This window comes from Erithacus rubecula (genome assembly GCF_903797595.1).
Source record: "Erithacus rubecula genome assembly, chromosome: 26".
Classification (NCBI taxonomy): Eukaryota; Metazoa; Chordata; class Aves; order Passeriformes; family Muscicapidae; genus Erithacus; species Erithacus rubecula.
This window is the reverse complement of record NC_136678.1, coordinates 4515005-4539955: the sequence shown is the minus strand read 5'-3', so window position 1 is coordinate 4539955 and position 24951 is coordinate 4515005. Positions and strand designations below refer to the sequence as shown.

The window sequence follows — 24951 nt, the reverse complement described above, 5'->3', positions numbered from 1 at the left end:
ACACCGAGACCGCCACACCTGCAGCTGCTGCCCTGCACCCCAATATCCGTCCGTCCGTCCGTCCATCCATCCATCAATCCATCCATCCCTCCCCTGAGCCCCTTCTCCATCCCTCCTTTTGGGATTAAAAAGGATGAGGATGCCGTGCACGGGATGCGCTCCAGGCAGGATGGATCCCCTCGGGAAAACCTCTCCCATTGAACCCTCCGCTCACTGACTTCCGTGAGGGTTCACAGCTGGGCTGGAAAGAGATTTTGGGGGTGAAGACAGAGCGGGATTTTCCCGCTGGCAGAGCCCCCGCAGCCCCCGGACGCGGCTTCATTCCCATTTCATTATCAGAGGAAATAACAGCGTGACACGGCCGGCAGAGGAAAAATGCCCCCTCCAAAGTTCCCAGCTGGCCGTGCCGAAATCAACCCAATGGACCGTGGAGACCTGGGGAAAAAATCATTTCAGGAAGGGGAGGAAGGGGACAAAAACCCCGCAGGGCAGATTCTAAAAATAGCGCCAGCCCTGTCAGTGTTAATAGGACGGGCATAATTGCCGCCGCGCTTTGCTGGACTGAGCGCGGCCTAATTGCTCGGCCGGAACGATCTAATCCGGGCTGGTGGAGCCCCGCGGGCAGGGCCGCAGCATCCAGCGGGAAATTGCGCCTGGAGCAGGCGATTAGAGGTGTTAATAGCCCGGCTTAAGGGGCCCGGCCGGTTTTTAACTCCTGCTGCTTGAAACGAGTGCACGGGGTTGGAATAGAACCGAAAAACCATCCTGGTTCAGGCCGGGCTGAGTGTTTTCCAGCTGGGGGATGTGGCAGAAGCCGCAATGGGGGCTGAAATCATGAAATCACCTCTAACACCCACTGGAGTCTTCTCCAGACCAGAGTTTTGGCTGTGGAGAGCAGGGCGGAGGAGGTTTGGATATTTCCAGGTGGGATTTCAGTCCGGTAGAAGGGGAGACTGGCCGGGCATCCAGAAGGTTGTGGATGTAGCCTCAGCAGGTTCCCTCTTCTCTGGCGGCCCCATCCCTCCCTCCGCTGCTCCCGGGGTTTCCTGCGCTGATGAGCGGCTCAGGAAACGCTGGGTGAGAGGAGATATCCGTCCCATCCTCCACCCCCCGGCCCTGGAGAGCCACTGCCACCACCCCGGCGTTGGAGGTGACAGAAAAAATACACATCGCACCCACAGGAGTCTGAATTTTCCCACCCCCGGTGTCTGACCCCCCCCCCCCTCTGCAAGACCAACCCTTCACTCATCCTCCTGTTGCTTTAAATTGTTTAATATCAAAGTCACGAAGAAGGGCAGAGCTAACACTGGATAAAACTATAATTAAACACTGATTATTTCCCCTCCCCAATTTAGGAACAACTCCAACAGTCCCAGACCATCCCTGAGCCACACCGGCAGCAAGTCCCCGCGCTGCTGCTGTCATTGCACATCATCCCCAAAGGATCCCGCTGGGATTCCCAGCGCCGCTCCAGGCTCAGGCAGCAGCAGAAGCTCCCGGGAAGCAGCGCGGGGGTTCGGGAGCGGGAGCGGGAGAGGTTTGAGTCGCTGCGGTGGCGGAGCTGGGAGGGAGCTGCTGTTCTCCCGCTGTTCCTCCAGCCTCCGGTTCTCCTCCTGTTCTCCTCCGGTTCTCCTCCGGTTCTCCTCCGGTTCTCCTCCGGTTCTCCTCCCGGCCCCTCTCGCCCCCCGGGCCCTCAGCGGGCCGTGGCGAAGCCGATGCGGTTGTGGCGCCGGTCGAATTTGGTGTAGTAGTGCCCGATGAAGGTGGCGCCCAGGATCCAGAGGGGTCCGGCCGGAGGGGGGATGTCCAGCCCCGAGAAAGCCACCACGCACACGTCCTCCCCGTACTGGGATTGCTGCGGGAAGGAGACCCGCGGGGTGATGGAGGGGGCAGCAGGGGCGGTTCCCTGTGTCACCTCTGCTTGGCCACCCTGTTCCTTCCTCGGGAATTGTGGAATATCCTGAACCTGGATCATTGGGCCAGCTCCTTTCCTGCACAGACAACCCCAAAATCCCACCCTGTGCCTGGGCGTGTTGTCCAAATCCTCCGTGACCACTTCCCGCTGTTCAGTGTCCGCCCATCCTGGGTGTGAAAAGCCTTTCCTGATATCCAAATTCCAGCAAAAACGATCCCTGCTGATCCCAAATCCCCCCCAAACCACCCAAGGAAGCAGGGACAGCTCGCCCTGACTCATATGGACACCCCCACCCAACAAAAGAGTTTGGGGAAGACAAGGAGCATAATTTTGGGGCTGATTTTGAGGGACCCCCAGGACACTCACCCGCAGGACGTAGGCCGGGCCGCTGAGGCCATAGACCTTCCCTCCCAGGTGGAAGGAGATGTTGGGCAGCTGAGACACCTGCTCACAGTCCACCACGTACTGCAGGGGAGGGGACAGCGTGGGACAGGGGCCGGGCAGGCAGCGGGGACAGGGGCGGGGTCGGCTGTCACTCACCTCTCCTTCGGCCACCTCGCTGGCCCCGATGGCTTTCATGAGCACGGAGACGGGCCCGGCGGGGCCGGTGATGTAGGAGGCCCCCGTGTCCACGGCCACCGAGCAGCCCTCCCTGCAGAACAGGATCTCGGCCCCCACGGACACCCTGCAGAGGGAGGAGTGGCCCTGAGTGTCCCCTGGGAATGTCACCTCCATCCCGAGTGTCCCATGGTGACACTGGGAATGTCACATCCATCCCCAGCCAGGCCTGTGCTGCTCCGGGTTTTCCCAATGTGGGATCTCAGCTCCATCATGTGCAGGGGTGGTTTATGGTGGGGTTTGTTGGTTGTGGTTTTTTGGGGGGTTTTGTTGTTTTTTTTTTTTGGGGGGGGGGGGGGGGTTGTTTGTTTTTTTTTTTGGTTAAACAAAGCGGGATTGTTCCACCTCAGGACTACCGGGGGTTAAACTCTTCCAACTGCAGCTCCCAAATGGAATATCAACCCACGGTGCCACCCCCTCTGCATTCCCAGCTGCTCCTGGCTCCTTGCTGAGCATGGAGGAACTGGAGGAGCTGGAGGAGCTGGAGGAGCCCACCCCGTTCCTCTGCAGACGGGGAAAAGCATCCAGCAGCAACGCCGAGGGAAAATATCCCTGAAATCCCTGAACTCCCACCCTCACAGAGCTGCACTGGACGTACCAGTGCTGGGCTAACACTGGATTCGATGATCCCAAAGGCTTTTCCCACCTAAACAACCCCGCGATTCGCGATTCCACAAATCCCCGTGGCATTCCCGGCCAGCAGGGGCTGTCCCCGGCCTCACCCCTTCATGCTGATCTGCCAGAAGCCGCTCCTGCTCACGTTCACATAGTGGAAATCGCCGGTGTAATAGGCAGGGTCGCTGCCTCCCAGGATGATTTCCCCGCCGGGTTTCAGGGCAGCGTTCCTGTGTCAAACACAGATGGGGTGATTCCCCTTTCCCCAAAAATCTCTACATGGGCAGGAGTGATTCCCCTTTCTCCAGAAATTCCAGCCCAAGAGGGAGCGATTCCACTTTCCACAAAAATCCCAGCCTGGTAGGATGTGATTCACCTTTCCCCAAAAATGCCAACCTGAGGAAACAATTCGCCTTTCCCAAAATCCCAGCCCTGCAGGGAGTGATTCCCCTTTCCCCAAAAATCCCAACCTGACAGCAAGCAATTCTTTTTTTCTTCCCAAAAATCTTGACTCGGAGGAAGCGATTCCCTTTTCCCAAAAATCCTGACTAGGAAAGGAGAGATTCCCCTTTCCCCAAAATTCCCAGCCCGGAGGGAGCAGCCAGAGCCACACACTGGAGCAGAGGGGACAGCGAGGTGCCACATGCTCCAGGTGGGTGTGGTGGCCGTGGGGGGAGCAGGAATGCGGGCAGGAGCCGGGAGGGACATCCTGGGGGTGGCAGAGGGATCCGGGGACACCGGGGGACACCGGGGGCTGGCAGTGGGTGGCCTCGAGCGTTGGGTCTCCTTACTTGGAAGCGCTGCAAAGAGAGGGACACTCCGTGAGGCTCCAGGGCCAGCGGTGTCCCCAGGGAGCCCAGGGGACACAGGTGACACCCAGAGGCCCAGAGGACCTAAACCCAGCAGCACCCAGTGGGATTTAGGGGCGTGTTTGGGGTCTCTCTGTCACTGCACAGTTCCAGGCTGAGGGTTTTGGAGCAGAATTCCTGCTCATTTTCCCGCTGCTCCGGTGGGTTTGGGGGTGCTGGGAGGATCTCAGCAGTTTGGGGGAAGAAATGGAAGGAGGTTTGGCTGCTGGTGCGGGGGTTTTCAGACAGGTTTTTTGAGCGGTTTGAATTTTTTTAGATTTTGCCTGCGGTAAAACCAAATCTCCTCCAGATTGGAATTGCTCCAGCTCCTCTCACCGAGCTGGTGGCTGTGCAGTGACAGTGACAAACGAGCCAGGAGAGCCACTCCCTGCCCGGCAGCTCCGGATCTGCGGCCACCCCTCTCTGCCCCTTGTGCACTTCATTCCACCCCAGCTCCTCCGGGATCCCCCATTCCTTCCCTCCCACCCCAGCTCCTCCAGCATCCCCCATTCCTTCCCACTCCAAATCCTCCAGGATCCTCCATCTCTCTCCCTCTCTCCTCAGCTCCTCCAGCATCTTCCATTCCTTCCCTTCCTTCCCACTCCATCTCTCCCAGCCTCATCCCCATCTCTCCCCCAACTCCAAAAACTCCAGCCCCAGCTCTTCCAGCATCCCTCATTCCTTTCCTCCTTCCCACTCCATCTCTCCCAGGATCCTCCATCTCCCTCCCTCCCTCCCCATCTCCTGCAGGATCCCCCATTCCTCCCCTGCCTCTCCACCCCAATCCCAACCCCCAACCCCATCCCTGCCGCGGTTGTGACCCCCCAAACCCGCCCCCTCCGGGTCTCCCTGACCCCCCAGCACCCACCGGCTGTAGTAGACAGAGAACGAATCCTCCCTGAGGATGTGCTGGGCCAGGATGCGATCGAACACGGGGGTGATGCCGTCGATGGCCTGGCTGGGGTAGCCCATGCCCAGCACCCCGTCAAACCTGGCGAAGATGAAGGGGAAGGCGGGCAGAGCCGTGGCCTCGGCGAACACCTGGATGATCGGGATGTCCGACACCTGCGGGAGGGCACGGGGGGGGGGGGGGGGGTTTGGAGGGTGCGGGAAGGGCTGAACTCCCCCAAAAAACGCCAAAACCCCTCCCCCAAAACCTCCCCAAAAGCCCCTCAAAAACACCCCCAAAAACCTACTCAAAAAAAACCCCTAAACCCCTCCCCTAAAAACCTCCCCAAAAGCCCCTCAAAAACACCCCCAAAAACCTTCTCAAAAATCCCCCCAAAAAACCCCCTAAACCTCTCCCCACTAAAAAACCCTCAAAACCCTCCCCAAAACCCTCACATGTCTCCTGGGCTGAACCAGCAGCTCCAGGCATATGGATTTTGGGGATTTTGTGGTTTCCAGGTGTGGGGTTTGGGTATTTTGTAGGTTCCAGGCATGTGGATTTTGGGGATGGTGTGGATTTCAGGTGTTTGGATTTTGGGAATTGTGTGGATTCCAAGTGTGTGGATTCTGGGCATTTTGTGGATTTCAAGTGCATGAAATGTTCAGGTTATGTGGATTCCAGGTCTGTGAATTTTGGGGGTTCTGTGGGTTCCAGTGTGTGGAATTTGGGGATTTTAGAAGTCCCAGGTCTGAATTTAGGGGATTCTGTGAGTTCCATTGTGTGGGTTTTCGAGAGTTCCAGGTCTGTGAGTTTTGAGGATTCTGTGGGTTTCAGGTGTGTGGATTTTGGGGATTCTGTGGGTTCCAGTGTGGATTTTGGGGATTTTGTTAGTTCCAGGTCTGTGAATTTTGAGGATTCTGTGGGTTTCAGGTGTGTGGATTTTGGGGACCGTGAGGTTTTCAAGTGTGTGGATTTGGAGGATTTTGTTAGTTTCAGGTCTGTGGATTTTGGGGGTTCTGCGGGTTCCAGGTCTGTGAATTTTGGGGATTTTGTTAGTTCCAGGTCTGTGAATTTTGGGGGCTCTGCGGGTTCGGGGCTCACCATGACGATGTCCTGGCTGAGGACGCCTTTGACGCTGCCGGTGCCGTAGCGAATGGCGAAGCCGGTGCCGTTGGCGATGTAGGTGCGCGACTTGGAGGAGTCGTAGCGGCTGTGGGACACTGGGGACAGGGAAAAGGGACATCCCAGAGGGGCACAGAGCATTTCTGTCCCCCTCAAAATCCCCCTCTGAGGGAGGGACCCACCCCGGGAGGGACCCACCCCGCCTCAATGTCAGGGGTCTGGATACCAACAGAGAAACCCCCCCATGAAAAAAATCTGTCAGAAGAGAGATCCCAAAATCTGTCAGGAAAGAGACCCCAAAATCTGTCAGTAAAGAGACCCCACCCCCTGTGAGCAGCTCAGGGACTCGCTGAGGTTTTGGGGGGTCACCTCCAGCCCCGGCCGTGCCCCCCTACTCACCACAGGCGCTGTAGAGGGGGGAGCACTTGTAGGACGGCACCCACAGGTTGGCCGAGCCCGTGTCAAAAACCACCTTGAAGGTCTGCGCGGGGGTCCCGATGCTGATCTCGCCGAAATATTGAGTCTGTGGGGGCACGGGGGGCATCCCTGGGGCACAGCTCGGGCGGGACAGGGCTCACACCGAGCCGAGCCGGGGCCGCCGGGTGACACGGGGGTGACAAAGCCCCCAGACTCACATCCAGGTAGTTGGTGAGCAGGGTCGGGGCTGTCCCGTTGCGGGGACCGTCCCCTCCTGGTGCGCGCGGGGCCCGGCGCAGCTCCGGGAACACGTCCCGCACCTTCACCCCCATCTCCTGCAGCGTCTGGCGGATGGAGGGCATCCTCCGCAGAGCGATCCTGGGGGCACCACAGAGCTGGGGATCCCCAAATCCTGCCCCCCCGGCAGCTTCCAGCGGCATTCCCAGCCCCGGGAACTCCAGCCGAGCGGCTCTAGATGGCAGCAGCTCCCCGCGGCTCCCATCCCGATCCCACCGCAGGATGAGCCCGAGCCCACCCAGGGTGGGGACCCCCGGGAGGGTGCGGGCGTCAGGAGGCACCCACAGGGCTCCAGCCCGTCCCCTAACTCGGTTATTTGGGATTCGGGGTGCTCCCAACTTTTTGAGTATGGGAGAGCCCGCGGGGCTCGCGGAGTCTCAAGTGATCATGCGGTGCTCGAGGAAGAAGAGTGAGGAAGAACAGAAGAGGAGGAGGAAGGGGTGAAGCAGCAAAGCCCCTCACCCTCCTCAGCAGAGCCCGGGAATAAAAGCGGGGACAGCGCCGTGAGGGCCACACGAGCCCCGGCTACCTCTGCAAAGCCTGGGCTGGCCAGGGGACAAAGGTGGGGCCGCAGGTGACGGCCAAGAGCAGCAGGTACCGCTGCAGCCTCCTGCTGGGCGCAGCCATCGTGTCCCCGCTGTCACCTCCCGCTGTCACCTCCCGCTGCCACCTCCCGTGCCCGCAGCTCCGTCCCGTCCGGGAGCAGAGGAAGCTTTTATAGCCCGGGATCCTCCATCCCTGAGGGTTCCTCCTCCCCTGGCAGGGGGAGGGATGGGAATGGCATGGATGGGACTGGGCAGACTGGGAATGGCATAGATGGGACTGAGCAGACTGGGAATGATATGGGCAGAACTGGGATGACTGGGAATGACATAGATGGCACTGGGCACACTGGGAATGGCATGGATGGGACTGGGCACACTGGGAATGGCATGGATGGGACTGGGCACGCTGGGAATAGCATGGATAGAACTGGGCAGACTGGGAATGGCATGGATGAGACTGGGCAGACTGGGAATGGAATGGATGTGACTGAGCAGACTGGGAATGGCATGGATAGTACTGGGCACGCTGGGAATGGCATGGATGGCACTGGGCACGCTGGGAATGGCATGGATGGCACTGGGCATATTAGGAATGCCATGCTAAACCAGGGCTGGAACTTGGAGCAGGGAACGGCCAAACTCATCTCAGCTGCTCCATACGGGATCAGATCGGGGTGTTTGGAAAGGAAAACGCTGCTAAAATCCCTCAGGAGCTTCCAGCTGCACCCCCAGCTCCCTGTGTCCCCCCAGCCCAGGGTGGGGGGTGCTGCATCAGCCCCGCGGCTCCCAGGGTCTCCCAGCCTCGGGAATCTCGGTGGGAAATGACTCCAAAGCAATAAAAATGTCCTTGGATGAACCCCGAGGCCACCTGGACCCCCAGCCCCACAATCACCCTCCCGCTCATGGGATTTGTTCAGGGCTGTCACCCCAGTCCAGGGGGACACCCCACAAACTCCAAACAACTTTTCCCCAAAACTGGAGGTTCAGCGCCTCATTCCCTGTGGGATTTCGGCTGCCAGGGCACTGCTGACCCCGGCAGCCCCAGGGCTCAGCCCCGCGGGGCTCTGTCCCCATCCCTGACGTCTTTTCCCACGCAGGGCCCGTGTCCCTGCGTCACTCCGGGGAGCCTCGTGGCCCGGCGCAGGTTGTGGGGCGGGAGCGGGGTCAGGACCTGGCAGGGAGCCCGCGGCCATAAATCCCTGCCGGGCATCCCGCGGGCTCTGCCAAGCTCCGCTCCCCGCAGGAAAAGCCGCGGGTGCGGCAGGACTTCAAAGGAAAAGAGGCTCCCGGGATGTGGGGCTGTGGGGATCCCACATTTCCAGCCCCTTCTGACCCACAGCAGCCACATCTGCTGGATCCCCGAGGGTTTGGGATGCTTTGTGCCAGCTGGATCCCTGTGGGGAATCCAGAATGGGATAAACTGGGAAGTGCTGTGGCATCCCTGCCGCTGGGATGGCCCCAAAACCCCCCCTGGGATGGGAAATGGAGGGAAAAGAGGGAAAAATTACTTCCCCAAATCCACCTGAGAGCAAGGGCTGCTGCTTCGGGGTGGCCACTGGGGTGGCTGTCCCAGCTCCAGGGCTCTGGGGTGTCCCCAGCCGGGGACACTTTGCCAGTGATGGAAAAACCCTCCCAAGGAATTCCTCAGTCCCCTCTTCCAGCCTGGAGTGGGATCTGCGATGGGAAAGGCTTAAAAAACTTGGAAAAGTGGTTTTGTGGGGGGTTAGAGGGGCAGGGACAGGTGAAGGAAGGGCACAGGGACATCAGGCAGCTCTGGGACAGTGCTGGGTTCATTCCCAGATCCACAGGGAAGATCCTGAACTCTTCCCATGCAGCCCCAAAACATCCCTTAACTTGAATTTGCAAAATTCCAATTTGCAAAATTCAAAATTTCAGAATTTCAGGGCATCAGGGAGAGGCAGAAGTCTCTCACTGGATCCATGTGGGGAACCTGTTGCAGTTAAGGTTTTCTCCAGTAATGGATCCCGTCCAGAGCAGCTCCTCTGGAAATAGGGAATTGCTCCCCACTCATTTTCCTGCCTGTTTTTCAGGCAGAATGGAAGGTAAACATTTCCCAGAGCAGAGCAATCACCTTCCTGATGGATAAATTCATTCCTCTCTCCAGTCAGGCTGAATTGGTGCTTTCCTTAAAATAAAATCTGAATTTTTTAACTCTTCTACTCAAAAAAAAAAAAAAGAAAAAAAAAAAAAAAAAGAAAAAATTGGAAGTATGGCTGAACAGTTTTGATTTCTGGAAGAATTTTTTTTTTTTTTAGCAGCACAGAAAAAAGGCAGTGAATTTCTGCTCTTCCCACACATTTTCCAGCTTTTCTAATCCAGATTTTTGCTGCTGGTGAAAACACACAGAGCTCGTGAGGATGCTCATTCCGGGTGACTGAAAAAAAAACAACTTTTAGGAAGGGCTTAGGGTGGCACCAGCACCGGGGGAATTCGGGGATTGACGTCAGGGCAAGCCCAGAGCTTGTGAGTGAAACCCAAACCCTGCCAGGGAGAGGATTTACAGAGCTGGGGGGAAAACATTCCCAGCAAAAATCTTCTGGAGAGGAGCTCTGGATGAGGGAGGTCCCAGAAATTCCCTGTGGATCTTCCGAGCCTGGAAAAGCTGTGGTGACTCCATGGAAGTGTCTGGGTGGGGTTTGGAGCAATCTGGGATAATGGAAGGTGTCCCATGGGATGGGATGGGATTTAAGATCCCTAAAAACCCAAATATTCTGTGGTTCTGTCATTCAGAAATCTCCTCATCCTTGGTTTTCCCAGCAGGGTGAGGTGATGGCTCCTCCCAGCACTTGGGCACCTTTCCTGCTCCCCCACAGGGATGGGGCCCCTAAAAACCTTGGGAATCTCCTGATCTCTCATGCTGCCTCTGGGAATCTTCTTCTTCCTCCTGGTGAAGCCCTAAAAATGAATCCTCACCAGGAAAAGTCAGGAATTTTCAGCTGGAGCAAAGCAAAACAGGAACAGAGACACTGAGGAGACTCCAACCCTCCAGGTTCCTGCAAGGAATCTCATTTTCCCTTCCCTGAGCTGGGATTTGGGTGCCAAAATGAGCCCAGAGCTGCTCCCAGCCCTGTTTAACCTGGAGCACACCTGGGCTGGTGACAGTGGGCACAGCCAGGTGACAACAGCCACAGCCAGGTGACAGCAGGCACAGAGCCACCGTCTCCCACCAGGCTCCAGAGGGAACAGGCTCAGCTCCAACCCGTTAATTAATTCCTGCACGTTAAGGAAAGCTCAGGGAGTTTTGATGTGATTGCTTTTGGGTTTAATTAAACTCCAGCTTGCCAAGCACTCCCAGAAACTCAGCGGGGATCCAGCTCAGCTGGTGGAGATGCTGAATTATCCATGAGTTATCCATGAGTTGTCCAGGAGTTATCCAGGACTTGTCCAAGAGTTATCCAGGAGTTACTCAGGAGTTGTCCAGGAGTTGTCCAACTCCTGTTCCCGGGGAGAGCAATTCCAGCAGCCTGGCAGGAGAACTCCTTAAAAGTCACCTGAGGTGACACTGGGGGAGTTCCTGCCCTGCAAAGGGCCCTGTAACACCTGCAGTGCTGGCATGGCAACATCCCTGTGCCACCCCCAGCCATGGCAACGTCCCTGTGCCACCCCCAGCCATGGCAATGTCCCTGTGCCACCTCCAGCCATGGCAACGTCCCTGTGCCACCTCCAGCCATGGCAATGTCCCTGTGCCACCTCCAGCCATGGCCACATCCCTGTGCCACCTCCAGCCATGGCAATGTCCCTGTGCCACCTCCAGCCATGGCAACGTCCCTGTGCCACCTCCAGCCATGGCAATGTCCCTGTGCCACCTCCAGCCATGGCCACATCCCTTTGCCACCCCCAGCCATGGCAATGTCCCTGTGCCACCTCCAGCCATGGCAACATCCCTGTGCCACCCCCAGCCATGGCCGTAATGCCTCCTGGTGACATCAGGAGGTGCCAGAGCTGGGACAAACCCCGAGCCTTGGAAAAGAAGCCAAGTCTGAGCTCGATCTGAAATATGTTTGTTTTTTTTTTTTTTTATTAAATTAAATTTTTCACAGAAAATAATTAAATAACAACAAGAATTCCAGAATCCAGTCTGGTACAGCCCTTGGGTCCTGGAGCCGGGCTCAGGAGCTCCATGGGTTAGTGAGGGGACACTGTCCCTGCTGGGGGGTGGCTCTGGCCACCACTGAGGGTCCTGGGGATAAGAGAGTCACCAGCTCTTGGGGACAGTCTGGCCTGGGCTCTCTCAGCCTCTCCCATCGCAGCCACTGGCCCAGAACTGGTCAGGTCACACCATGGAGCCGCTGTCCCCCATTTTCTGCAGGAGCTGGGACAGGAACAGAGCAGGATTAGTGTGAAAATGCCCCCGTGCAGCTCTGGGGACACTGTGGTGACATTTCCTGTGCAGTCCCATCCGTGGGGATGGATACCAGCCAGGGATTGAAGGGTCCAAGGGATCCCCAGCCCTTTCTCACCTGGCTCAGCAGGGGAATGTTTGCCAGCGAGCCCAAAAACCCAAAAACCACTGGGAAAAAGCTCCTGTGTGGAAAAAAAAAGGGGCTGCTGAGCTCTGGAGAGTGTCCCCCAAGCCCAGGCTCCATCCCAAGGATCCCATCACAGGGAACAGATCCTGAGGATCCCATACCAAGGATCCCATCCTGAAGATCCCATCCTGAAGATCCCATCCCCAGGATCGCATCCTGAAGATCCCACCCCAAAGATCCCATCCTGAGGATCTCATTCCCAGGATCCCATCCTGAAGATCCCATCCCAAAGATCCATGTCCCCAGGATCCCATCCCAAAGATCCCATCCCCAGGATCCCATCCCAAGGATCCCCTCCCAAAGATCCCATCCTGAGGATCCAATCCCCAGGGCCCCATCCCAAAGATCCCATCCTGCGGATCGCATCCCGATGATCCCATCCCCAAGATCCCATCCCCAAGATCCCATCCCCAGGATCCCATCCCAAAGATCCATATCCACAGGATCCCATCCCGATGATCCCATCCCTATGATCCCTTCCCCAGGATCCCATCGTCAAGATTCCATATCCACAGGATCCCATTCCCAGGATCCCATCCCCAGGATCCCATCCCTATGATCCCATCCCAATGATCCCATCCCCAAGATCCCATCCCCAGGATCCCATCCCAAAGATCCATATCCACAGGATCCCATCCCGATGATCCCATCCCAAGGATCCCCTCCCCAGGATCCCATCCCCAGGATCCCATCCCCAGTGATCCTATCCCTATGATCCCCTCCCCAGGATCTCCTCCCCAGGATCCCATCCCTATGATCCCATCCCCAGGATCCCATCCCCAGGATCCCATCCCCAGTGATCCTATCCCTATGATCCCATCCCCAGGATCCCCTCCCCAGTGATCCTATGCCTATGATCCCCTCCCCAGGATCCCATCCCTATGATCCCCTCCCCAGGATCCCCTCCCCATGATCCCCTCCCCAGGATCCCATCCCCAGGATCCCATCCCTATGATCCCCTCCCCAGGATCCCCTCCCCAGGATCCCCTCCCCAGGATCCCATCCCCAGGATCCCATCCCTATGATCCCCTCCCCAGGATCCCCTCCCCAGGATCCCCTCCCCAGTGATCCTATCCCTATGATCCCCTCCCCAGGATCTTCTCCCCAGGATCCCATCCCGCACTTGAAGAGGGAGATGAATCCATAAGCCTCCAGCAGCATCCCCAGGATCGGCCAGCGCATGAGGACCACCACGAGCCCCCCGAAGAAGAAGCTGGTGCCCTTCAGCTTGGGCCGCTGGAAGAAGAAGGTGAAGGTCCTCCGGAAGCCGATGATGAAGACCAAGCCGGAGAGGAAGAGGAGCTGGAAGAAGGGAGGGCAGAGGGTCAGGGCAGCTCCTCGATCCGGCTGTGGGGACCTCCAGCCCGGCCCTACTCACGTTCCCAAAAGCCAGCAGCACTGAGTCGAAGTACAGGAGGATCCCGAAGAGGAGGAAGAAGAGGCCGAAGCCGACCAGGCCCACTCCGATCCCTGTGGAGAACGGGGGAGCTGAGGCAAAGCTTGGCTCCAAACCCCAGTCCTGTCCCGTTCCTTCCCAAAAACACCCGTTGGATTTTTACCAAACCTCAGGAACAGCCTTTGAACCCAGGCCAAGCCTGGAGGAGGCCCAGAATAATATCCTGAGGGCACTGGATAAATCAGGAAAAAATCAACAGGGAAACCCCATCCAGCCTTTCCCAGAGCCTTCCCCTTTTCCCTGTCACATCCTGGAGACGATCCCTGGACAATCCTGGAAAATCTCCCCACCCCCTCTTCCATCTCACCCCTTTCTGTCCCAACCACCCCAACCAGCAGCTCCAAATCAGGACTGAGAGCTGCCAAATGTCCCCAGAGAGCTCCTGGACCCCGCAGGGACTGGAATTCCAGCGGGGACAGGAATTCCCGTGGGGACAGGCCACCCTTGGTGCCTGCTTACGCTGGAAGTCGCTCAGGGACACCATGGTGGCGGTGGAGGGCTGGGCCAGGCGGGGTGAGGGTGGCCCCGCTCACAGTGACCCTTGGAAAAGCCCTTTAGTCCCCACGTCATCCTGGGAATCATTAACGGCCCCGGGAACGCCCTCGGCGCCACCTCCGGGGACACGGTGCCTTCAGAGGGGACATGGTGGCTTCAGAGGGGACATGGTGCCTTCAGAGGAGACACGGTGGCTTCGGGGGGGACATGGTGGCTTCAGGGGGACAAGGTGGCTTCAGGGGTGACATGGTGGCTCCAAAAGGGACACGGTGGCTTCAGAGGGACAAGGTGGCTTCAGGGGGACACAGTGCCTCTGGGGACATGGTGGCTTCAGGGGGGACATAGTGGCTCCAGAGGGGACACGGTGCCTTCAGAGGGGACACGGTGCCTCTGGGGACATGGTGGCTTCAGGGGGGACATAGTGGCTCCAAAATGGATGTGGTGGCTCTGGGGGACACGGTGGCTTCAGGGGGCACACGGTAGTTCAGGGGGACATGGTGGCTCCAAAAGTGACATGATTGCTTCAAGGGGGACACAGTGGCTCCAACAGGGACATGGTGACTCCAAACAGGACATGGTGGCTTCAGGGGGATGTGGTGGCTCCGAAAGGGACACAGTGGCTCGTGGCCACCAACCCTGCTGGTCCCGCCCTCCCTGTCCCAGCGGAATGAGTTCCATGGGATGGGGTGGGATAATGGGAGGGATCCCTAAAATAGGGAAAACAGGGAGATTGTGGCTTCCTCGGGGTGGCTGAGTGGCACTGAGGGGACAGCAGAGGTCCCTGCATTGTCCCCAGGATTCCCACGGATCCCAGGCTGCTCCAGGGGAGAGTTTTGGGAATGTCGAGGCTCCTGGGATTCACTGGTCAGGGTGGGAATATCGGCTCCAGACCGGTCTCTGTGTCACCTGTGTCACCCCAGAGCCACCCAAACCCAGCCATTCCCAACATTTATCCCACAAACTGCCCAGGGATGGGAATCTTATCCCTGCACAAGCACCAAAACCAATCCCAGTGGGAAAACAAATCCCAAAAAAACCCCAGGAGAAGCAGGAGGAGCTGCCTCTGGAGCCCCATCACCTCCTGCTTCTCCAACCCTACATTAAATCCCATATCCAAGCTCATCCCTGGGAAAAAAAAAAAAAAAACAAAAAAAAAAAAAAAACCAGGAAAACATTGTTGTTTCATAGATATTTTTATTTCTCTACTGCTAGGAAAATATCCCATAAAACCAAATCCCTCCCGTCCCACCCCCCCCAATGCATAAATAGATTTATTTCCTCCCGATGCAAATCCTTTCTGGGTTAACAAGTCACTGCTTTATGAAGTGTTTATGAAAAATAATAACCAAAATAAAATTAAGTAATTAATTAAGGTTTGGTTTCCTTGTTTTTTATTGTTATTATTATTTTTTTTAAATAAAATAAAATCACGGCTGGGTCACGCTTTGGGGACAGCAGGAGGTGGCTTTGGGAAGAGCGGGGTGGGAGCTTTGGGATGCTCCTCATCCTTTCCGGATCCCAGAAATGGGAATTGCTGCCCTACAGCCACCCCAGGGTGTCACCAAAGTGTCCCCAGAGCAAGGGGGGATCTGCCCCAGCAACCCGAAAAGGGACATGGGGAAATAAACTCATCTTCTCTTCAAACTTACAGTCTCTGTATATTTTATTTTAAATAAATTTGCTTTTTAATAAAAGCAGAAAAAATAGATATATTTTTTAAATAGGTTTTTTTCCTTCTTTTTTTCTTCTTCTTTCTTTTTTTGTGATTTTTTTTTTTTTTAATTTTCTTTTTTAACATTTCCTTCCCCCTCTGGTAAATTGGCAAAGAATATTTTTTTGTTGGCAGGGCTGGCACCAACAAATCCTGCGAAGAGAGAGCTCGGCACGAGCTTTTTCCCGGGAAAAGAAGAGGAAAAACCAAATATAGATATATATTATAAATGTAGAATTTCCATCAAACATATATTAAGGCATGTAAATAGCAAAATAAAGGGCCAGCTTTATGAGCTAAAGGGGCTGAGGGAGGCTGGGGAGCAGGGTTAGGGCTCCAGGGATCCTACAAGTATTGCTAAATTGGGATTGGGATGCAGGCAGGTCCTGGGGGGCTGGGATCAGGCCAGGAGGGATGGATGGGATTTGGGATTATTCGGGATTATTTGGGATCCAGCTCCTGGCTGCATCTGCCCTGCCACTCTCACATCCTTCCAGGGATTCTGTTTTTTCCCCAAGGAAAAAAAAAAAAAGGAAAAGGGGGAATTTGCTACAGGAAATCCGAACCGCTGGAAGGGGCTGGAGAGCCGCGGGAAGGGATTTTTGGATGGTGACAGCAGGATGAGGGCAGCCCCTGCTGTCCCCAAACCCTCCTCAACACTGTCCCCACCCTCCAGAGGGGGTCCCTGCCGACCCCACAGCTCCTGGCACCCCAATTCCCTGCTCAGCTCCCATCCAACATCCCCATCCCTGCCCACACCTCCCGCTCCGAGAGCCCTGGGGACACCTCCATGTCCCCTCGGTGCCACCCCCATCCGTCCTGTCCCCTTCTTCACCCGGAGGTGACACTCCCAAAATCAGGATCAGAGCTCAGGGAAGGGAAACGGTGCCTGAGGAGCCGAGGAGGAGAATCCAGGGATGCTGGAAGGTGGCAGCACCGTCCGTGGTGGGGTCCCCACCCCAGAGCCCCTCGGGGGTCCCTGTGCTCGCCGCTGGCCGCTGTCACAGCTGTCCGGGTGCGTCCCTGGGGCCGGTGACAGCCCTGGGGGCTCCTTGGGGACAGTCCCCAGCCCCCACCCGCCTCCTTGGGGCGGTGCCACATCTCCCGGTGGTGTCGCCGCCGGAGGGAGGGAGGGGGGTCCGGGAGAGCCGAGCACGGTGGCGACAGGGTCGGTGTCACCTCAGCAGGGGACTAAAACGTGGCCCCGTGGAACTTGATGGCGCCGGCAGCAGCCAGGGCTTGAGCTGGGGAGGGGGACAGGACAGAGGGGCTGAGCTGGGGGGCTCCACCCTGCGCCCATCCCCTCCCTCTCCCCGTGGAAAACGCGGCGGGGATTCGGCTGCCAGGAGCCGGGGGAGGCTGTGACCCCCCCAGTTTTCATGCTGGGCCCCCCTTTTCCACCCTGTACTGCCCCTTGGCTTTGGGGGGGGCAACGCTCGGTCCATGGAGGAGCCAGGGCTGACGTGGCAGTGAAGGGATGGAGGGGATGACGTCAGAGAGAAGAGGTGCTTACGTCACAGGCTCACACCCGCATGAGGTGGCTGCTGTCGGCGGCCCGGGGCTCGGACGAGAGGGGGTTGGTCGGTGGAGTCGGGGAGGCTGGGGAGGTGGGAGGGCTGGGGGTAGCACACTGAGCTGGAAACGAGAAACGGGAGAGGGGGGTGAAGGGGCGGGCGGAGGGCAGGGGACAGCAGGGAGGGGACAGCGGGGAGGGGACAGCGGGGAGGGGACAGGGGGAGGGAGGGAAGAGAAAGGAAAGGGGGAAAGCAAGCGCGGGTAGGGCAGATCCACAGCTGGCAGGACAGAGCCACAGCTGGCAGGAAGGACAGAGCCACAGCTGGTCAAGGCAGAGTCAGCCATAAACAGGCTGCCAAAAGCAGACTTTTTGTCAGCCAAAAGCAGGACAAACAGCCAGATAAGAAGCCGCAGTTGGCAGGAAGGACAGAGTCACAGCAGGGGCAGGACAGAGCCACAGCTGGGCACAGCACGCACACGTGAGCTCCCGACAGGGCTCCTCATGGACAAGGCTTGGTGTGACACTGCAGCCAGCCAGGAACAGGATGTCACCGTGCTTACCTGGGCACAGGGTGCCACCACGATCCCCCCCAGAACAAAGCACCACGTGCACGGCCACAATGTGCCAGCCCGTGCCACCATGACCCCGGGGCACGGAGTGACACCAAAACTCCCTGGGCATGGGGTGACACCACACTTCCCTGGGCATGGGGTGCCACCATGCTGGCTCAGCCACACCCTGCCATCTCATGCCATCTCATGCCACCTCATGCCACCCTGCCAGGCACTCCCACCCTCACAAACACTCCCAACAAGGTGCTGGGAGCTGTGCCCAGCTGCTCCATCCCAGCATCTCAGGGCAGGCAGCCCCAAGAGTTGTTGGCATCACCTGTCCCCCTATCCCCTCTCCTGCCCACTGACCCCTTGTCATGCTGCCAAAACCTGCACCTGCCTTCACCCTCCTGCCCTCCTGGCACCTCACTATCCCAGGGATCTGCAGGATTCCAATCCAAGCCCCTGTTCCTCACCCGAGAGCATCCGGCCGCGGCGCGAGGCCTCGGCTGCCAGGGCACACGAGATCTCGATCCTCTTCTCCTGCTCCTGCAGCTGCATCTCCGGGTCCTGGGGGGTGTCCACCTCCCCCTCACCCAGGGGGATGACGTTCTGCAGGCTGGGAACATCAGCTGGGGTCAGCACCTCTGCCAGGACCCCCTGGATGGGCTGGGATGGGATGGGATGGGATGGGATGGGATGGGATGGGATGGGATGGGATGGGATGGGTGGGGAAGGGGTGGAGGTGGATGGGTGGTCTCAGAATGGCCAAAGAGCAGATGGAGATGAATGGTCAGTTCCCCTCAGGATGACCCCTACCATGGCTGGGGTGGTCGCTGCAGCCTCACCTGGATTTAGCAATGAGGGTCTTGATCCTTTCCACCTTCTTCTGCTTCTCCTTGATCTCCTCAGGGCTGAGGGGTGATTCTGGCTCCAGCTCCACGTAGCGCTCAGGGATCAGCACTTTGTCTGGCGTGGACAGCTGGGGACAGAGGGACAGGCTGAGACCTGCCCTGTGCTGGGCACTGGGGTCCTGTCCCTGTTGATCTCGGCAGAACCTCAAAATGTTACTATACAAGGGTTACAGAGCAGTGAAAGGACACAGTAACATGGTCCTCTCTTGCATGGTGCAAGAAAGAACAAGAAAGAGCAATTTATTGAAGGAAGATATGGTTTTAAATAAGACATTTCGTACATAACAAAATACAGACAGTTCATTGGCCAGAGAAGAAAACACCTCTTGTCCCAGGTTTTCCCACGGATCCAGCAGGTGTTTATCTTTTGTTATGATTCTTTTATGTTTACAGTAGAGAAAGAGGCTCTAGCTTGGGAAAAATCCCAGCCGAGCCTGAGAAAGCCAGACGGGAAAAATCCTTTAAGATTCTCCCTGGGCTATGACATGTCCCCTCCAGCCTGCACTGGACACAGCTCCAGGACGCTGCCAGGCGAGGTGTGACCGCCCTGAGGACACTCAGGGACACGCTGTCCTCACCTCCTTGTTGATGTCCACGTCGTAGTGCTGCGGCTCCAGCTCCATCTTGCGCAGCCGGGCGATCTCCTCCTGTGGTGTCTCGTACACCTTGCCGGGCTCGTCGGAGCGCAGCGCCGCCTCCAGGTCCGAGATGTCGACCTCGTGGATGCTGCGGTGCCGCCGCACCTGTGAGGGGCCACGGCCTGCTCAGAGTCTGTGGAGGCTGATGGGCTCTGCCCCAGCCCTGCCCTGGATGGACGTTCCTTGAATGGGATGTCCCTTGATTGGGCTGTGCTTTTGTGTTGGGTTGATGTGGCCAGAAATGTGGATTCTGTCCCCATCTGTTGCAGCCGGGTGGGACAGTGACCCTGATCTCCTGGCATATATTATCTGCTAATGGGCCATCTTTAAACCAGCTGGGGCAATCATCTTTACCTTTCCCATGACCCACCCTTCATCCAGGAGGTATCACCTGTTAATGGGCCATTGTTAGAAACTGGGTGTGGCACGGATTCTTATCCCTGTGGGAGATATCTCCTGTTAATGGATCATTGTTTAAAACTGGGTGTGGCTGGGTGTGGCAGTGATCTTTATCTGTGTGGGAGATATCTCCTGTTAATGGGACATTGTTTAAAACTGGGTGTGGCAGTGATCTTTATCTCCTGGCACACATTATTTGCTAATGGGCCATCTTTAAACCAGCTGGGCAATCATCTTTATCTTTCCACAGCCCATCCTCCCTCCAGGAGATATCTCCTGTTCATGGCCAGTGAGTCCCAGTGCATGACTGATAAAATTCCATCATCCCACTGGGAGATGCTCCAGCCAGGGGAGGAGCCAAGCCTTTCCTACCCAGATAAAAACTGAGATTTGGAACACCAGAGCACCTTTCCCACTGGATTCCAGAGGAAAGCCAGACCTTTCCACATCATCCCTGGACCTTCAGAGGAAAACTGCACCTTCTCCAGGAGCACTGCTCCAGCTGAACCACATCTGCCACTGCAGGAGGATGCAGCCACCATTGAATGGGACTGCTGCCACCACCCTGACTGACTGACAGGGTCTCAGGTTGACTCTGTCAGGGTTAGGACTGTTCTTTGTAATACTGTATTTCTATTTGTTACCCTTTGGTGTTTCTCCCTTGGTACCAACTTTGCTTTCCCCCATAAAAACCCCAGTTTTTTCCCCCAGTTCTCAGGAGACTGTCATCCCTGGCCCCCTCACAGAGCTGCTGGATAGTAAAGGAATCTCTGAGGAATCCCCACACAGTGCTCCTGTCTCTCTGTCCCTGAGTCAGCCTGGGATGGCCTCACAAGCAGAGCTGAAGTCACTGAGCTGAAACCACTGAGAGCTGATCACTTGTGGCCACAGACCACTGCTCACTGAGGTTTATGCAGAGGCCAGAGACCTGCCAGAGACCCCCTTAGAAGGCTGCAGACCCCCTTAGAAGGTCCCTTGCAGGACCCTCTCTCTGGGAAAGTTTGTGGCTTCTTGGGTCGGAACATTGAACCTCCACAAATCCCACTAGTGTCCCCTGTGCTGTCCCCTGTGCCACCTCGCGCTGTCCCCACCCACTCAGGACTCACCACCTTGTATGAGGAGGGGGTTTTGGTGCCAGGGGGGTCGGGCTGGGGTCCGGGCAGCTGCTGGGGGCTGGGGAGCTGCAGGCTGCGCCGCTTCTCCTTCATGGAGCCGCTCTGGTGCCGCTTCATGCGGTCGATCTGCTCCTCCACGCTCATCTTCACCTTGGTGTCAGTGGCAAACACGGCGCTCTTGGGTCTCTCCTGGGGACATGGCCAGCCCTGAGGTCTTCCCCTGGTGACCAGCCACATCCTCCCAGTGCCACACCCCTCTGCTGGGAGCCACTGGGATGTCACACCAGGATGTCACACCGGGATGTCACTCCCAGGAGTAGAGAAGGTGCTGAAGACACCCTGGGCATCTCCAGGAGTTGGATGGTGACACATGGAGTCACACAGCTACAAGCTGCTGTCCCCAGGCTGCAGCAGAGCTCTCCTTGGCTCACCCAGCCCCCCCAGCCAAGCCCCCCATCCCCTCCAGCCCAGCCCTACCCTGGAGCTGAGCCCGTTGGCCAGGCCGTTCCTCCTGGGCACTGCCTCGTCCTCTGCCGGAGACTTGGTCCTGGGGGGGACGATTCCCACTGCGGGGACACCACAGCACCAGGGTGAGCAGGGCAGGGTCCCAGTGCCACCCCTGGGTCCTGCCAGGTGTCCCCAGTGCCACCCCCAGGTGTTGCTGGGTGTCCCAGAGCCACCCCCGTGTCCTGCCAGGTGTCCCCAGTGCCGTACCCTTGTTCAGAGCTGCTTGTTTGTCCCCGTCCTGCTCCGTCCGGCTCTGCGGGAGCCCCTCGGGTGTGGGGCCGGGGGCGCTGGGCCGGGGGGGCTCCTTCTTGCTCTGTTCAAAGCCTGGTTTGGGCTGTGGAGGGGGGAAAAGGGCCCCAGTGAATCCCAGTTCTGCCTGGGGGGCCACGCTCTGCCTGGGGACACCCTCTGCTCTTTGGGTGACAGACCTGGACAGTGGCCAGGTGGGACCAGAGCACCCCAAAATTGTAGGGAGACAGGCTGAGGGGGCTCTGCTCTTGTCCCTGCTCTGTCCCCTCCTGTCAGGGCTAGGCAGTCACCGCTGTCCCCACAGGAAGGGACAAAGTTTGCCACAGGGTGACAACCCCAGCACAGCCCCCAGGAGCTGGGGACAGGGACATTCTGGCTCTCTGCACACCCCGTGCCACACAGGGGCAGGAGAGCCATCAAAGGGGCATTTTTTGGGTCCTTCCCCTCTTGTATCCTATGGGAACAGCCCAGGAACTGCTGGGGTGACAGAGGGGTGTGACAACAGGCCAGACAACTCAGTGTGTCCCCCAAAATGCACCCTGACACCCCTGTGTCACATACAGCCACCACTGTGCCACCCATGGCAGCTGGAAGTGCCACCTGCGCTGGCTCCGTGCCCCTTCCCGGCTCGGCACAGCCACGGCCACACACCCCCAGCCCTGGCTGTGAGGACACTCATGTCACCTGTGTCCCCACACACAGCCGAAGTGTCACCATGAATTCCCCAAATCCAGGTTTTCCCTGGAGCTGCGGGCTCAGAGCCTGCCAGTGCCACACGGGGAGCGGTGACACTAAAGGATAGTGACAGAGGCAAGGGCAGAGCAAAGCAGAGGGGACAACCAGGGACAGCCTCTCCAGGAGGAGGAGGAGGAGGAGGAGGAGACGACAATCCCTGTCCTGAGTGTGTACAGGGCGTGGCAACCTGCTGGGGAGACGAGGGGTGTGGCACAAGTGCCACCCCCACGATGTCCCTGCAGATTTGGGGCGGGCAGCTCCGGCTCCTGCCTCATCCCAGCGCCTTCCATGCCACGAGGAGGAGGAAGAGGAGGAGGAGGAGGGTGGCGGTGCCCCTCAGGGTGCTGTACCTGTCCCCGCTTGGCCTCTCCAGCGCCTTGGTGCCAGGAAGGGGAGGCGGGGTAGGGCCAGAGGCGGCTCTCGCTGGGGAGCGGAGGAACGGCCGGAGGAGACTCCAGGGGAACGTAGGACTTGGGGAGGGGAGGTCGAGGCGGGCCCGGTTCCTGGGGCGGGCAGGAGCGGGAGGCGTGAGAGCAGAGAGGGAACAGAGAGTTAGAGAAGAGAGAGAGAAAAAGAAACACGGTAGGAGCAGCCTGGAGGAAGGGATGGAGGAAGGAGTGATGCCAGGGTGTCCCTCTCGGTGTCCCACATCCTGCTGCTCGTCCCCAGGGCCAGGCAGGGCTGGGGGGATGCACAAATGAAGGGTTCTTGACAGCCCTTGGAATCACCTCTGTCCAGCCAGCAGGGCTGGGGAGTCCCCAAATTCTGCCCTAAATAAATGTTCTGTGCATAAAGGTGACAGCAGCCCTGGGTGAGGGCACTGAGAGCAGCCCTGGTGGCACCAGGAGCCAAAAGCTGGAGATCAGCAACTCCCATCCCACAGGACCTTGGACCCCAAAGTCACCAGGTGTCACCAGAGTCACCAAAAGGGTGCCCCCAGGCAGAGCCACGAGGGGAGGCAGCTCCATGGGTGCCCAGCAGCTCACCATGCCCCGCTGGTGACAAAGAGGGGACAGCCAGGGACACTGACCTCGCCGGGGCCTGGCTTGGTGGGCGATCCCTGGGAGCCAGAGATGAGGGAGAAGGGGCTCAGGGGGCTGGTGAGGCTGGCAGAGCTCAGGGGGCTGGCGGGGCTGTTGGAGCTGTACGTGCCCGAGGGGCCCAGGGCCACTGTGGAGAAGAGCAGAAATGAGATCATTAGAAGATAATTATTAGATAATAACGAGGGTCTTCATCTCCCTGAGCCCACGGGGACACCCCAGGCAGGGACACCCCCCCTCACCTCTGTGCTTGGCAGTGTCAGTGCCACGGGAGGGGTTGTTCTTCCTCAGCCCCTCCATCACATCCTGGATCCGCCAGATCTCCTTCTGGATCTGCCGGTTCAGCATCTCGTTCTGGAATGGGGGAAAGGCAGAGCTCGGTGGGGCTCAGGGACATTGGTGCCAGCCCCAAACCAGGCTGGAGCCCAGCCCCAAACTGAGCCTAGGAACTGACTGAGGCTGAACCAGCACCACCAGAGTTTTTATCCCTGATCTGCTCCCCAGGACCCCACCTGGGCTGGGGGCAGCTGGGGGGATTCTGGGCTGCCAAGTGCCCAGAGTGGCCAAAAATGGACATGAGGTTCAGGGTGACAGGGGACACTCTCACCTGGATGTCCAGGTTCAGGGTGACAGGGGACCCTCTCACCTGGATGTCCAGGTTCAGCTGCTCCCAGAGGTCATCGTGCAGGGTGGACACCTCGCTCTCCAGGCTCTCGTACTCGGCTGTGCTGTTTGCCAGGGCCTGAGGGGACAGTGGGAGGGATCAGGGGGGTCCTTGCCACCCAGCACAGCCCCCCGAGCTGGGGAGGGGGTGACAGCAGTGGGGACAAACCCTGAGGTACCCAGAGAACAGCAGAGACAGAACCAGGAGCTGAGGTGGCACCTGGAGGGCACTTGATTTGCTTTGTCCCCAGGGAGGGACTTCAGCCCCCAGCCAGCCAAGGGGAACTCCCTGCTTGTTTTCCATCCATGAAGGGACAAAAGGGACCCAGATCCCCCCCGTTACCGTGCTGGCCTGGGACAGCTCCACCCGGATGTTGATGAGCTGGTTCTGCAGCGACTCCTTCTTGTGCAGCAGCTTCTCAGGGTAGGCGGGCTGGCTGCCGAACATCTCCAGCTCCTGGTGCGTCCCCATCAGGGCACTCTCCAGACTCTCCTGCGGGGACACATGGAAATGTGAGGTCCTGGCTGCTCAATAAAGCACAGGGAGTGCCACAGCCTCGCCCTCAGCTCAGAAATGTCCCCAAGCTGCACCCCTGGAAGTGCCCAAAGGCACGTGGAGAAGCCGGGATAGTGGCCCAGAGGTGGAACGAGATGTTTTTAATGTCCCTTCAGCCAGGGATGGCAGGGGACACACACACCTGGATGTCCCCAGGTGACAGGGAACACACACACCTGGATGTCCAGGTTCAGGGTGACAGGTGACACACCTGGATATCCAGGTTAAAGGGGACACACACATCTGGATGTCCAGGTTAAACCCAAACCCTCCCATGGTGACATCACTTCCTCACCACACAGGTGCCACCACCAGGTCCCCGTGTGGCCATCTGAGGTGCCACCACCTTCTCAGGTGCCACCATGTACCTTCTCAGCCCGGAGCTGCTGCACCAGCCTCTCCTGCTCCCGCAGCACCTTGTTCTGCTCGCAGAGCTTCCCCAGCAGCTTCTGTGCCAGGCAGGAAGAGACAAGGGGGAGAGGATGAGCAGGATGAGAATCCCACCAGGACACAGTCAGGACTGGTGGGATTGATGGCCCTGGTGGAGGGGAGGGGGTTTCCAACCTCCTGCTCTCATTGCAAGGACTTGA

At 58.1% G+C, this 24951-nt stretch overlaps 3 protein-coding genes across 7 annotated transcripts in view; all 3 read right to left on the bottom strand.

Moving 5' to 3' along the window:
- Positions 1 to 1254: 1254 nt before the first annotated feature.
- REN (renin) lies at positions 1255 to 7366 on the bottom strand. Its single transcript, XM_079326971.1, has 9 exons — positions 7251 to 7366; positions 6643 to 6802; positions 6407 to 6530; positions 5987 to 6105; positions 4865 to 5061; positions 3256 to 3378; positions 2456 to 2600; positions 2282 to 2380; positions 1255 to 1855 (listed from the first exon to the last, which is right to left on the bottom strand). Exons 1-9 carry the CDS (start codon positions 7346 to 7348, stop codon positions 1694 to 1696), a joined length of 1227 nt encoding a protein of 408 aa, XP_079183097.1. The 5' UTR covers positions 7349 to 7366; the 3' UTR covers positions 1255 to 1693.
- A 3964-nt stretch (positions 7367 to 11330) lies between these two features.
- GOLT1A (golgi transport 1A) lies at positions 11331 to 13830 on the bottom strand. The gene is made up of 5 exons (XM_079327052.1): positions 13732 to 13830; positions 13195 to 13286; positions 12940 to 13118; positions 11748 to 11811; positions 11331 to 11599 (listed from the first exon to the last, which is right to left on the bottom strand). Exons 1-5 carry the CDS (start codon positions 13754 to 13756, stop codon positions 11561 to 11563), a joined length of 399 nt encoding a protein of 132 aa, XP_079183178.1. The 5' UTR covers positions 13757 to 13830; the 3' UTR covers positions 11331 to 11560.
- A 1196-nt stretch (positions 13831 to 15026) lies between these two features.
- Positions 15027 to 24951, bottom strand: part of PLEKHA6 (pleckstrin homology domain containing A6) — a 30436-nt gene continuing 20511 nt past the window's right edge. For 4 of the 5 annotated variants that reach the window (XM_079327371.1, XM_079327368.1, XM_079327369.1 and 1 more), the window contains 14 exons: positions 24730 to 24810; positions 24149 to 24298; positions 23789 to 23884; positions 23385 to 23496; positions 23133 to 23272; positions 22453 to 22605; positions 21326 to 21452; positions 21089 to 21177; positions 20603 to 20800; positions 19038 to 19202; positions 18394 to 18527; positions 18022 to 18164; positions 16992 to 17113; positions 15027 to 16722 (listed from right to left, as the gene is read on the bottom strand). In XM_079327371.1, the coding sequence (XP_079183497.1) occupies positions 17001 to 17113; positions 18022 to 18164; positions 18394 to 18527; positions 19038 to 19202; positions 20603 to 20800; positions 21089 to 21177; positions 21326 to 21452; positions 22453 to 22605; positions 23133 to 23272; positions 23385 to 23496; positions 23789 to 23884; positions 24149 to 24298; positions 24730 to 24810 (1701 nt within the window). In that variant the 3' untranslated portion in view covers positions 15027 to 16722; positions 16992 to 17000. The remainder of the gene's footprint in view (positions 16723 to 16991; positions 17114 to 18021; positions 18165 to 18393; positions 18528 to 19037; positions 19203 to 20602; positions 20801 to 21088; positions 21178 to 21325; positions 21453 to 22452; positions 22606 to 23132; positions 23273 to 23384; positions 23497 to 23788; positions 23885 to 24148; positions 24299 to 24729; positions 24811 to 24951) is intronic. The other variant, XM_079327370.1, reaches the window with a different exon arrangement.

What these genes read in the sequence shown, in the direction of transcription:
- REN (XM_079326971.1), bottom strand. Translation starts at nt 7,348, where the DNA reads ATGGCTGCGCCCAGCAGGAGGCTGCAGCGGTACCTGCTGCTCTTGGCC. An exon ending in TGGCAGATCAGCATGAAGGG is followed by an intron (nt 2,601 to 3,255) that starts GTGAGGCCGGGG and finishes CTCCCTCTGCAG; the next exon opens with GGTGTCCGTGGGGGCCGAGA. An exon ending in GCCCGGCCTACGTCCTGCGG is followed by an intron (nt 1,856 to 2,281) that starts GTGAGTGTCCTG and finishes TCCTTCCCGCAG; the next exon opens with CAATCCCAGTACGGGGAGGA.
- GOLT1A (XM_079327052.1), bottom strand. Translation starts at nt 13,756, where the DNA reads ATGGTGTCCCTGAGCGACTTCCAGC. An exon ending in TGCTGCTGGCTTTTGGGAAC is followed by an intron (nt 13,119 to 13,194) that starts GTGAGTAGGGCC and finishes CCCTTCTTCCAG; the next exon opens with CTCCTCTTCCTCTCCGGCTT. An exon ending in GGATTCATCTCCCTCTTCAA is followed by an intron (nt 11,812 to 12,939) that starts GTGCGGGATGGG and finishes TTTTCCACACAG; the next exon opens with GAGCTTTTTCCCAGTGGTTT.